General features: G+C 44.3%; 1 protein-coding gene across 7 annotated transcripts in view; it reads left to right on the plus strand.

Moving 5' to 3' along the window:
* LOC105493730 (HECT domain E3 ubiquitin protein ligase 4) overlaps positions 1 to 12,249 on the plus strand; it is a 226,418-nt gene that overhangs the window by 160,961 nt on the left and 53,208 nt on the right. For all 7 annotated transcript variants that reach the window (XM_071071035.1, XM_071071036.1, XM_071071040.1 and 4 more), the window contains 6 exons: positions 2,348 to 2,451; positions 4,637 to 4,798; positions 4,911 to 5,059; positions 5,455 to 5,534; positions 8,844 to 9,007; positions 11,386 to 11,623. In XM_071071035.1, the coding sequence (XP_070927136.1) occupies positions 2,348 to 2,451; positions 4,637 to 4,798; positions 4,911 to 5,059; positions 5,455 to 5,534; positions 8,844 to 9,007; positions 11,386 to 11,623 (897 nt within the window). The remainder of the gene's footprint in view (positions 1 to 2,347; positions 2,452 to 4,636; positions 4,799 to 4,910; positions 5,060 to 5,454; positions 5,535 to 8,843; positions 9,008 to 11,385; positions 11,624 to 12,249) is intronic.

Raw genomic sequence — 12,249 nt, forward strand, 5'->3', positions numbered from 1 at the left:
TCGATAGAGCGAGACTCCATCTCAAAAAAAAAAAGAAAAGAAAAGAAAAAGAAAAACGAGATGGGGTCTCCCTATGTTGCCTCTGGGCTCAAGTGATCTTCCCTCCTTAGCCTCCCAAAGTGCTAAGATTACAGGCATGAGATACCGTGCCAGGTTAGTTTTGATGCCCAGATACTGAGTCAAGTATAATGCCTCTTCTTTGTCCCTTCACATCCAATCACTTGCCATATCCAGTTCTTCCTTTAAAATACTCCTGAGGCTGGGCACAGTGGCTCACACCTGTAATCCCAGCACTTTGGGAGGCCAAGGCGGGTGGAATGCTTGAGCCCAAAAGTTTGAGACCAGCCTGGGCAAAATGGGAGAAACTCTGTATCTACAAAAAAGCCAGGCATGGTGGTGGATACTTGTAGTCCCAGCTACTCGGGAGACTGAGGTAGGAAGATCACCTGAGTCCAGGAAGTCAGCACTGCAGTGAGCTGTGATTGCACCACTGCCCTCCAGCCTGAGAGAGAGAGTGAGACCCTGTCTCAATAAAATAAAATAAAATATAGTGCTCCTGAAATTTATCCCTTTCCTGCCCATTTTCACTACCAACCCTTTAAAACAGATGCTTTTTTTTTTTAATTGTAATTTTTATAGCCTGGGCAACATAGCAAGGCCTTGTCTCTACAAAAAATACAAAAAATTAACCAGGTGTGGTGGCTCACACCTGTGGTCCTACCTGCTTGGGAGGCTGAGGTGGGAGGACCACTTGAGCCTGGGAAGCAGAGGTTTCAGTGAGCCGAGATCACGCCACTGCACTCCAGCCTGGGCAACAGAGTGAGACCTTGTCTCAAAAAAACAAAAATTTGTAGAGACGGGTTCTCACTATGTCTCCCAGGCTGGTCTCAAACTCCTGGGCTCAAGCAGTCCTGCCTCAGCCTCTAGAAGTGCTGGAATTATAGGCATGCACCATCATGCAGGGCCAAGGCAGGTGCTTCTTATCTCTTATTTATTTATTTATTTATTTGTTTGTTTGTTTGTTTTTGTTTTTTTTTTTTATTTAGAGACAGAGTCTTGGTCTGTCACCCAGGCTGGAATGCAGTGGCATGATCTTAGCTCACTGCAACCTCTGCCTCCTGGCTTCAAGCAATTCTCATGCTTCACCCTCCCGAGTAGCTGGGATTACAAGCATGTGCCACCACGCCTGGCTAATTTTTGTATTTTTTGTAGACATGATGGTTTGCTATGTTGGCCAGGCTGGTTTTAAACTTTTGGCCTCAAGTGATCTGTCTGCCTCAGCCTCCCAAAGTGCTGGGATTACAGGCGTGAGCCACCACACCCGGCTTTCTAAGACCTAACTTCATGATATTTTCATTAAGCCTTTCTGGATTCTTGAATGAAGTCACTGCTCATTCACCTGTGCCTCTGCTTGTACCTTGTATTACATAATCACATACTGCAGCCTTGCACTGTGCTCTTTACCGTGTGTGTGTGCCTGTGTGTGGTGTGCGTGTGTGCGCACCTTATTTTCCCTCCATAGTAGGAGCTTTGGCTCATTTATCTTTGTATTCTCCAACACCTTGCAGTGTGCCTTGCTCATAGCAGGTGCTCCATAGATATTAGATTTTTAAAGATTAATTTAGATGATAAGGATAATAGTCTTCATTTATTAGATGATGAGAATAATAACACATTTATTGAATGCCTGTGCCAGGGACTTAGCCACAGGCTTTACTTATTTCATCACGTCTTCACAACAGCCCTGTGATACACAGGTGCTGTTGTTACCCAGTATTGCAAGTGAGATGATAAATACTGAGTACTGAGGCCAGGTTCTGAATCCAGGAGTTGGACTGCACCAGAGGCTAAGCACTTGCCCTCATTGTTGTGCTGCTGAGCTACGTATGGAAGACAAAGATGTCTCGGGGTATTTGTTCTTTTGTAAGAATTTCAGGCCAGGCGTGGCGGCTCGTGCCTGTAATCCCAGCACTTTGGGAGGCCAAGGCAGGTGGATCACCTGAGGTCAGGAGTTTGAGACCAGCCTGGCCAACATGGTGAAACCCTGTCTCTACTAAAAATACAAAAATTAACCAGGTATGGTGGCACGTGCCTGTAATCCCAGCTACTCGGGAGGCCGAGGCAGGAGAATCTCTTGAACCCAGGAGGGGAGGTTGCAGGGAGCCAGGATTGCACCACTGCACTCCAGCCTGGGCAACAGAATGAGACTCTGTCTCAAAAAAAAAAGATAGAATTTCATTGAGCTCTGTAAGTGCATTTTATTGTTTTGATGCTGCTCCAAAAGAGTCAGCATACTCTTGGGAGTAGCAGGAACTGTTTTCACAGATTCAACATGTGCCTTCTACAGGAGAGCGACTTGCAGTTGTGGAGGTACAGTGTGAACGGCTGAGGATGCTGTACCGGGACTGTGCTCGGCCCCCACCGCCTCCTTTGCAGGCTGACCGGAGACAGGTGAGCCCTCTGTGGTGCTTTGCACCTCCTGCAGCCACCACACACATCATTGAGTAAGGCCAGCAGCAAGTTAAGGATATTTAGAATAAGTGTTTGCAAAGCTGTTTGGAGGTGCGTTCTTTTGCGGTGACATGCCCTCCTTTGCGGTGCCATGCTCTCATCTTTGACTGTCAAAGCAAATTAAGCTGACATTCTGAATATTGGAAAATTAGAGCAGGGGAACAAAACTTAGTAATTTATAAATAGCTTCTTTGTGTTGTCAATAATAAAACGAAAGCTTTTTTTTTTTAAGTTTAGAGATACAGTCCCTTTCATAATAGAGAATATGAGTGAGTAATTAAAAAACAAAAGTGGGCTGGGCATGGTGGCTCATGCCTGTACTCCCAACATTTTGAGAGGCCGAGGTGGGCAGATCACATGAGGCTGGAAGTTTGAGACCAGCCTGGCCAACATGCTGAAACCCCATCTCTACTAAAAATACTAAAATTAGCTGAGCGTGGTGGTGCACATTGGTAATCCCAGCTACTTGGGAGGCTGAGGCAGGACAATCGCTTGAACCCGGGAGGTAGAGGTTGCAGTAAGCCGAGATTGTGCCACTGCACTCCAGCCTGGGGGACATAGCAAGACTCTGTCTTCAAAAAAAAAAAAAAAGAGGGGAAAAATGTTAAAAAATAGATACATCTGTTAATGTTCTTAGCAGCATTATTCACAATAGCCAAAAAGTGGAAACTGCAAATATCCATCAGTTGATGAATAAATAAACAAAATATGCTATAGCCATGTAATGGAATATCATTTGTTTATAAAAAGGAATGAGGTTTTGATATATGCTACAACATGAATGAACTTGAAATTACACTAAGTGAAAGAAGCCAGACACAAAAGACCACATCTTATGTAAGTCCATCTATATGAAATGTCTAGTACAGGTAAATCCATAGATATAGAAAATAGATTAGTGATTGCCAGGGGCTGGGGGCAAAGGAGAGTTAAGGGAAGAGAGGAACAGGGATTGACTACTAAAGTGTATGGAATTTCCTTCAGTAGGGACAAAATTGTTCTAAAATTAGGTCACGATAATAGTTGCACAATTCTGTGAATATACTAAAAACCATTGACTTACCCCATAAATGTATACACCTACCAGGTACCCATAAATATTAAAAATCAAAACAAAACATTGACTTATACACTTCAAATGGGTGAATTGTGTGTTACATGAATTCGTTTTTTTGGTTTTTTGTTTTTTTTAAATGGAGTCTTGCTCCGTCCCTGAGGCTGGAGTGCAGTGGCCTGATCTCAGCTCACTGCAACCCGACGTCCCGGGTTCAACCGATTCTCCTGCCTCAGCCTCCCGAGTAACTGGGATTCTGCAGCCTGGGCGACAGAATGAGACTCTGTCTCAAAAAATAAAAATAAAATAAAAAAATAAAAAATAAAAAAAGATGCTTTGATAGAGAAGCTTGAGATTTTTATGGTTAGAATGATTAAAAATAAAACTGAGAAAGCAAGACAACCAACCTTTAAAAAAAGAAAAAGGAAGTGTCACTATGGTACCCCTGCTTAGCTTTGAGCTGAATATTAAGTCATGCATTTATAAATTGAACTAAAATTTGTTCTGTAACTACATGGGGACTATAAGAGGATAGGGACCAGACCTTGGAATTGATGATAATGGAAGATAAATAGTGTCTTAAAAGGGTAGTAAAAATTTTATTTGGAAAAAAGATACGCTTTTTAAAAAATATATGTGCCTGGCGGGGCATGGTGGCTTACGCCTATAATCCTAGCACTTTGGAAGGCCAAGACAGATAGATAGCTTGAGCCCAGGAGTTTGAGATCAGTCTGGGCAATATAGCAAGACCCCATCTTTACAAAGAAATACAAAAATTAGCTGAGTGTGGTGATGCACACCTGTAGTCCCAGCTACTGGGGAGGCTGAAGCAAGAGGATCACTTGAGCCCAGGAGCTTGAGGCTGCATCTAGCTGTGATTGCACCACTGCACTCCAGCCTGGGTGATGGGAGTGAGACTCTGTCTCTAAATAAATAAATGTGTGTGTGTGTGTGTGTGTGTGTGTGCGCCTATATTTTAATTCCATCAGATAAAATTTTTTTCTTCTTTGAGAAAATAAAGGGATTGGTGTTTGCAGTTCTACTGAATATGGGTTTTTCCCCTCAATGCAGCCCAAAGAGATTACTTGGAGCCCCTCACGAGTGTTTCCGCCTGTTCGAGCCTGCATGTTCTCATCTCACCTTACCTCAGTCACCTTCCTGGCTGACCCCAGTGCGGGGGGAGGCCTGCCCCGGGGCACTTTTATCTATGCCACATCACCACTGCCAGTTCAGGTGAGACATCACATGACACACTGTCTTTTGCATTTTCAAATTTGAAAGAGAAAGCAGGTCTCAGGCCCGGGTTTAGCCCTCTGATTGCTGCTCTCTTCTGGCATCTCTTCAGGCCCCGTCTTTTTACTGGGAAATTGAAATCGTTTCCTATGGAGATACTGATGATGACACCGGGCCCATAGTTTCCTTTGGCTTCACTACAGAAGCAGAGAAGCGAGATGGGGCTTGGACTAATCCAGTGGGCACTTGTCTTTTCCATAAGTAAGTAAAAGAAGTAGCTCAGCGTGACAGAGAACAGTAGCTTCCCACAAGGTGTGTAAGGTGTTCAGGAAGTCAAAATAGAGTTCTGTCTTCAAGTGAGTTTGGAGAAAGGAGAGCATTATTTTTCCATTCTGGAGATTTCCAGTGCACATTAGTAAGATTCCTTCCTAGTTGTCCTGTAATTTTTTAAAAACCTGTTTATTTTCCAAATTCTATAACCCTTTATTCTAGGAATACAGTTTGGGAAATACTGGTGTGGGTATTTTAATACTGAAGTGATATTATAATAAATATCACAATGCTGACCCCCCCCCTTCACCACTTCCCTGCTTGTGTGTTGGCCAGTGAGGCTTATCTTTCTTGTCTTTGACCTCCCTTCTTTGTATTTTTCATAGCAACGGCCGAGCCGTGCACTACAATGGCTCCAGTTTGTTACAGTGGAAGAGCGTTCGCTTAGACGTGACTCTCTCCCCCGGTGAGTGCAGTGGGAGCTTTTCCACCCTGTGTGATTCTGTTGGTCTCAGATTTGGGTCTAAACAGGTTAAAGTTAAATAAATTTAGCAATTGGAAATGGGCAATTTGTCATTTAGTGAAAACCAAACACATCCTTACTGCCCTCTGGTTTACACCAAACACCTCACTTTATGAGCCCTCACCATTAGAGCCTCCATTTGGTAACTCCAGAGTTACATGTACTTTTGTGCCTTCATCATTAGATAATTCAGAGATTTTGCTTCTATCTGAAGTTTAGTCTTTCTTCACTTATTCACTAATGAGCAGATAAATAGCTTCAAAAAAAGAGAACTGCACCTCTAGCTGTGAGGCACTGGAGAAGTGCCTTATCGGGCCAGGCACAGTAGCTCACGCCTATAATTCCAGCATTTGGGGAGGCTGAGGCAAGAGGATCACTTGAGCCCAGGAGTTCAAGACCATCCTGGGCAACATGGCGAAACCCCATCACTACAAAAAATACAAAAATTAGTGGTGGCACATGCCTGTGGTCCCAGTTACTCGAGAGGCTGAGGCAGGAAAATCACTTGAACCCAGAAGGTTGAGGCTATGGTGAGCTGTGATCATACTACTACACTCCAGCCTGGGTGACAGAGTGAGACCCTATCTCAAAAGAAAAAGAGAGAGAGAGAAATACCTTATTGGTGGTTATAGCCTATAAACATCTGGTCAAGCTTTGACAAATATTCTGCCTCTATGTTTCAGTCACATAGACAGTCAACTCAATAAAGAACCCTTTCCTCCTTCTTTTTAGCCTCTGTAAATAACTAGATCTATATAGTAGTTGAATTAGGATTGGCTCTACATACTCCAGCTGTAGCAAAAAAACAGAATTGTCCTGCTGACATTTGAAGCAGCCGAATATGTTGGTTACTTATTTTTAGACAATACATCTTAGGCTTCATCTATAATAAAACTTAAATTGAGATACTTAGTAAGCAGTCTGGGATGATGAGATGGGGAATATGAAGTCACTCCAATAGGTAACCTCTTGTAGCTGCCTGGAGGGTACTTTTGCCATCACTTGTCCTTAAGGGAGCTGCTTGTTAAATTACGCTTTTCCTGGGAGCACAGTGTGGTTTTTTTGTGTTTTGTTTGTTTGTTTGTTTGTTCTTTTGAAATGGAGTCTTGCTCAGGCTGGAGTGCAGTGGTGCAATCGCAGCTCACTGCAGCCTCCACCTCCCAGGCTCAAGCAATTCTCCTGCCATAGCCTCCCGAATAGCTGGGATTACAGGTGTCTGCCACCACGCCCAGCTAATTTTTGTATTTTTAGTAGAGACGGAGTTTCACCGTGTTGGCCAGGCTGTCTCAAAACTTCTGACCTCAAGTCATCTGCCTGCCTCAGCCTCCCAAAGTGCTGGGCTCTCAGGTGTCAGCCACCACGCCCAGCCCCTGGCAGCGTAGCGTTTTTACTCAAGCCAAGCCATGTTATGACTTGGAAATCATTTCAGGGCAAAGTAGTTTTTCTCTTACTTCACAAAGCAGAACTCAGACATCTCAGCAGAGTACTTACCTAAGTGCTTTAAACACAAAAGGGTGTGTGGGGCAGGGGGGCGGTGGTAGGTTGGGGGAGTGTTTTCAGTGTTTTTATTTTCTTGTTGCTGTATTTGTTGTTTTATCAGTTTTGCTTTTTGAGAACGTTTAGGACTGGACCACGGGCATACAGACTACCCTCTTCCTAGAGAAATGTGTCTGCAAAGGAATAGGAATTACAACCCAATCTGTCTAACAGAATCTCAACCCCTCTACCAATACATGGGCTTCCATTCATCAGCAGATACTTGCTGAGCATCTCCTACCTGCTAGGCCCTCTTCTGGCCCCTGGGGATGCCGTGGTGAACAATGACAAGTCCCCAACTATTGGGAAGCTCGCATTCCTGTGGTACCTAAGCCATAGGAGACTCTGTGATCAAAACAGCACCTTAGAACTTCATCCACTTATTGCAGAGTTTAGAAAAGATAAATTATAAGGCCACACATGCTAGCAGCTTGCTTGAGACAGCTGATGTAAGAGAGGCTGATACGATTGACAGGCTCCTCTTGATTCTGTGAGTCCTACCTCGGTGTCCAGTCATCTTGTCAGATAGCAGCCTGGATTATGTTAGTTACCTTCACTTTTTGCAAAATGCCTTAAATGCCTATAAGTAGGGAACATAATGGAATTCAATGGTCTATCTTTAGCTTACATTGTGAATGGAGTTTAAAATTATATATGTATTTTTTTTCTTTTCTTTTCTTTTTTTGAGACTGGGTCTCACTCTGTCACCCAGGCTAGAGTGCAGTGGTGCAATCATAGCTCACTGCAGCCTCGACCCCCTGGGTTCAAGTGATCCTCCCACCTCAGCCTCCTGAGTAACTGAGACCATAGGCACACACCACCATGCCTGACTAATTTTTGTATTTTTGTAGAGACGAGATCTCACTGTTTTGCCTAGGCTGGTCTTGAACTCCTGTGCTCAAACAATCTTCCCACCTTGACCTGCCAAAATGCTGGGATTACAGGCATGAGCCACCACATCTGGCCTTAAATTATATATTTTAAGGCCATTTCTGAATATTCCACCGGAGATGATATTACTATTACCTTTTTACTTGTTTGTCATAAGTAATTCTCCATGTGTCAAAAGAGAAAAACTTCCATTTTTTCTATTTCAAAAATAGTACCTAGTGTTTTTCATTTTTGTCTTGCCTGCCAGGAAAATAAAGGCTAAATTTAATATGTAATTGCGGTAACTGATTTAACACAGACACTAGGCATTTTCCTTCTAAAAAATTCTGACAGCTTCTTTAAATGGGTTGTTTCTGTTATGTTGCTTTATATCTAAGTACAAAAACTTAGGCTGGGTGCGGTAGCTCACGCCTGTAATTCCAGCACTTTGGGAGGCCGAGGCAGGTGGATTGCCTGAGGTCAGGAATTCGAGACCAGTCTGGCCAACACAGCAAAACCCCATCTCTACTAAAAATACAAAAATTAACAGGGCATGCTGGTGGGCGCCTGTAATCCCAGCTACTCTGGAGGCTGAGGCAGGAGAATTGCTTGAACCTGGGAGGCAGAGGTTGCAGTGAGCCAAGATGGCACCACTATACTCCAGCCTGGGCAACAGAGTGAGACTCCATCTTGGTAAATAAAGAAATACAATAACTTCATGTCCATTTCAGAAGTAAATGAGGGCATAAATAGTCAGTGATGTGTAGGGTGACACTCTGGTTGCAAATTTAAATTTTACTTAATAAGAGAGAGAAAATGTGTTTTCCTTCCCATTCTCTGCTATAGGTGACGTGGCAGGAATTGGCTGGGAGAGAACCGAGGGGACTCCACCTCCTCCGGGACAACCAGCCAAGGGCCGGGTGTACTTCACGTACTGTGGGCAGCGCCTCTCACCGTATCTCGAAGACGTCTCTGGTGGCATGTGGCCAGTGGTTCACATTCAGAAAAAGGCAGGTTACCTTATTGGGAAAGGAAAACAAATTCTCCTTCGTCACCTGTTCCTGTTAGACATGGAAAAATGAAAGGGAGCAAACAGGCCCTCGTTGTACATAATATTGGTACACAATGGCAGAGGAAGGGCAGAGCCAGCCTGAGCGAATGCATGCCTTCCTTTGTGTTGACCCCACAGTCTTAGATTGAATGATGCTATATCAGGAACTTAGTGCTTGATTGCTTTGACATCTTTTTAGCAACCTTTCCCAGACAACAATGCAAGGAACACTAGAGTTCTTTCACATGTCAGTAAAATGATTCCATGATCAAGTAAATTTTGAAAATGATTCTCTTTGGTTGCTCAGTATGTCAGAAACTTGGAGAGATCCTTCAGTAAAGATTTGTAAGTTCAACTTAGTTAACCAGCATCCCCATACATATTTAATGATGGAACTCTTGTTTCTTAAGGAGCATCTATTAATATCCAGTGTTCTGGAACATTATTACTTACTACATGCTGGTAGCTCCCAAATCCATATCTCTATTCCAGACCTTTCCCTAAACTCTATGCTCACATACCCAGCAGCCTGGGCAGCATCTCTAAAGAGATGCCTTATTGGCATGTCAAGGTTAACATGACCGAGAATGAGCCTAACTCTTCCCCAAACCCAAAACCGCCACTTCCCCAGTCTTCTTCGTCTCTCAGGAAATGTCAGCTCCATGCTTTTAGTTGCTAAGGCCAAAAACCTTGATATTCTCCTTGACTCCTCTTTTTTCTCCTGCTTCACATCCAACCTGTCAGCAGATCTTGGTTCTAACCTTCAAAATGTATCTAGAAGCTGACCACTTCTCCCATTCCTCCATCAGCAACCCAGCCCTACCACCATCTTCCCTTGGGTAGCTCATCACAGTGTTCTAACTCCTCTCCCAGCTCGCATTCTTGCCTGTTCACGTCTTATCTTTTTTTTTTTTCCCCCTTCTAAGGACATCTCTAAGGTAATACATGTCTTTTCAACCCAGCAATCACAATGATCTTTTTAAAATGTTAGTTGGAATGCCACTATCCAGTCAGTGGCTTCTCGTGTCATGCATTTTAAAAGCCCAAGTCTTCACAATGACTTACAAGATGCAAGGTGTAGTGGTGCCAGAATAGTCCCCATGGCTCTGGAGGCTGAGGTGCAAGTATCACTTGAGCCCAGGAGTTCCAGGCTGCAGTGCGTTATGATTGCACCTATGAACAGTCAGTTGCACTCTAGCCTAGACAACATAGTGAGACTCCATCTTTTTTTTTTGTTTGTTTTGAGATGGAGTCTTGCTCTTGTTGCCCAGGCTGGAGTGCAATGGCTCGATCTCGGCTCACTGCAACCTCCACCTCCCAGGTTCAAGCATTCTCCTGTGTTAGCCTCTGGAGTAGCTGGGATTACAGATGTGCACCACCACACCAGGCTAATTTTTGTATTTTTAGTAGAGATGGGGTTTCATCATGTTGGCTAGGCTGGTCTCGAACTCCTGACCTCATGACCTGCCCACCTCAGCCTCCCAAAGTGCTGGGATTACAGGCAAGAGCCACCGCGTCCGGTGAAGACTCCATCTTTTAAAAAAATAATCTATAAGGTCGTATAGGATCTGGCCCTGTACCATGCCTCTGATACCATCTTTTATCTCTTTATTTGTTGAGTGAATTAATGATGCCAATAATTTAAAGCAGCATTTCTCAGCCTGTTCCATTCATGCATTCAACAAATATTTATTGAACACTTACTCTATGTCAAGCACTATGCTAAGCTCTGGGTATATGGCAGTGAGCAAAACAGATACGATCTCTGTCTTCATTGGGTTATGATCAGTTGGAGGAATAAGACCGTACCAAATAATCACATAAATATACATGTGTATGTATGTAATCACAGACTAATAAATGCTGTGAATGAGAATCACAGACTTCCTGGAAGCAAGTGGCAGGCACATCTGACTTGTATCTCTTAATCTGAAGAAGTGCTGCTTGAGCCAGGTCTGGAATATTATTAGCTGGTCTTAACTAGGCAAAGTTGGACAAAAGAATATTCCAGGTGACAGGAACAGCATGGGTGCTGGTGTCAGGTAGAGAGAAGCAGTATCAGGTAGAGAGGAGCAGTGTTGGAAACAAGAGAGGTCAATGCGTTTGAGCAGCAAAGTGCATGAAAGTGTGAGATGAGGGACGGAGAGGCAGGGCTGGCTGTACAGGGCTCTGAGGGCAGGTGTGTTCAGTCCCTTCAGCCCCTGCCTGGTTTCTCATGCCAGCACACACCTCAGGCTATTCTTCCAAGGTGATGTTTAGTGAGCTGCACCTTGGGCTCTTGCAAAAATAAAAATAAACCTAAGTCTTTCCAAATCCTTCCTTTGGTCTCCTTTCCAGAACACCAAAACCCGAGCTAACTTTGGCTCCCGGCCATTTGCCTACGCAGAAGGGCAGGCCCACCGCAATGCTGCCGACCTGTGCACCGACCTAGCAGAAGAGATCAGCGCTAACTTCGAGGCCCTTCCCTTCGCCATGGCATCTGACAGTGACAATGATGCTGGCACCAGTATTGCATCAGACCCAGGCACTCATGGGCCACCATGCCGGATTGCTGCTGTGGCCACCGCTCAGCAACGTAAGTCACCTCCTGGGAGTTACTGCCTCCATGGCTTCCTGAGACCGTGAATGTTATGAATTCCATAAACCCATTGCACTTGAGCATCCTCATTACAATCAGGAATTGCAAACTCAAGTGCCCATTGGTAATGGGGTCAAATCTGGTGAAAGAAGGTGGGGAGCAGGAGGAAGCACAGCAGACCACAAAGTTCATCCCCATTTCCAGGAAGCCTGCTATGCCTCAGGGCAGCCAGTGCAAGACCAGTAGAGCCCCAGCACTTTGTATGAAGTCTCCTCATGTCACGTGTTACTCATTTTCAAAACTTGTCCTAAAATTGAGGTAATCACAGAATAATAAAATGCTAGGCAATGGGTATATAGGTGTGCACTAAAAACTCATGATGGTCGGGCGAGGTGGCTCACACCTGTAATGCCCACACTTTGGGAGGCCGTGGTGGGCAGGTCACCTAAGGTTGGGAGTTTGAGACCAGCCTGACCAACATGGAGAAACCCCATCTCTACTAAAAATACAAAATTAGCTGGGTATGGTGGCGCATGCCTGTAATCCCAACTACTCAGGAGGCTGAGGCAGAAGAATTGCTTGAACCGGGAGCTGGAGGTTGCAGTGAGCCAAGATTGCACCAT

This window comes from Macaca nemestrina, chromosome 10, assembly GCF_043159975.1.
Source record: "Macaca nemestrina isolate mMacNem1 chromosome 10, mMacNem.hap1, whole genome shotgun sequence".
Classification (NCBI taxonomy): Eukaryota; Metazoa; Chordata; class Mammalia; order Primates; family Cercopithecidae; genus Macaca; species Macaca nemestrina.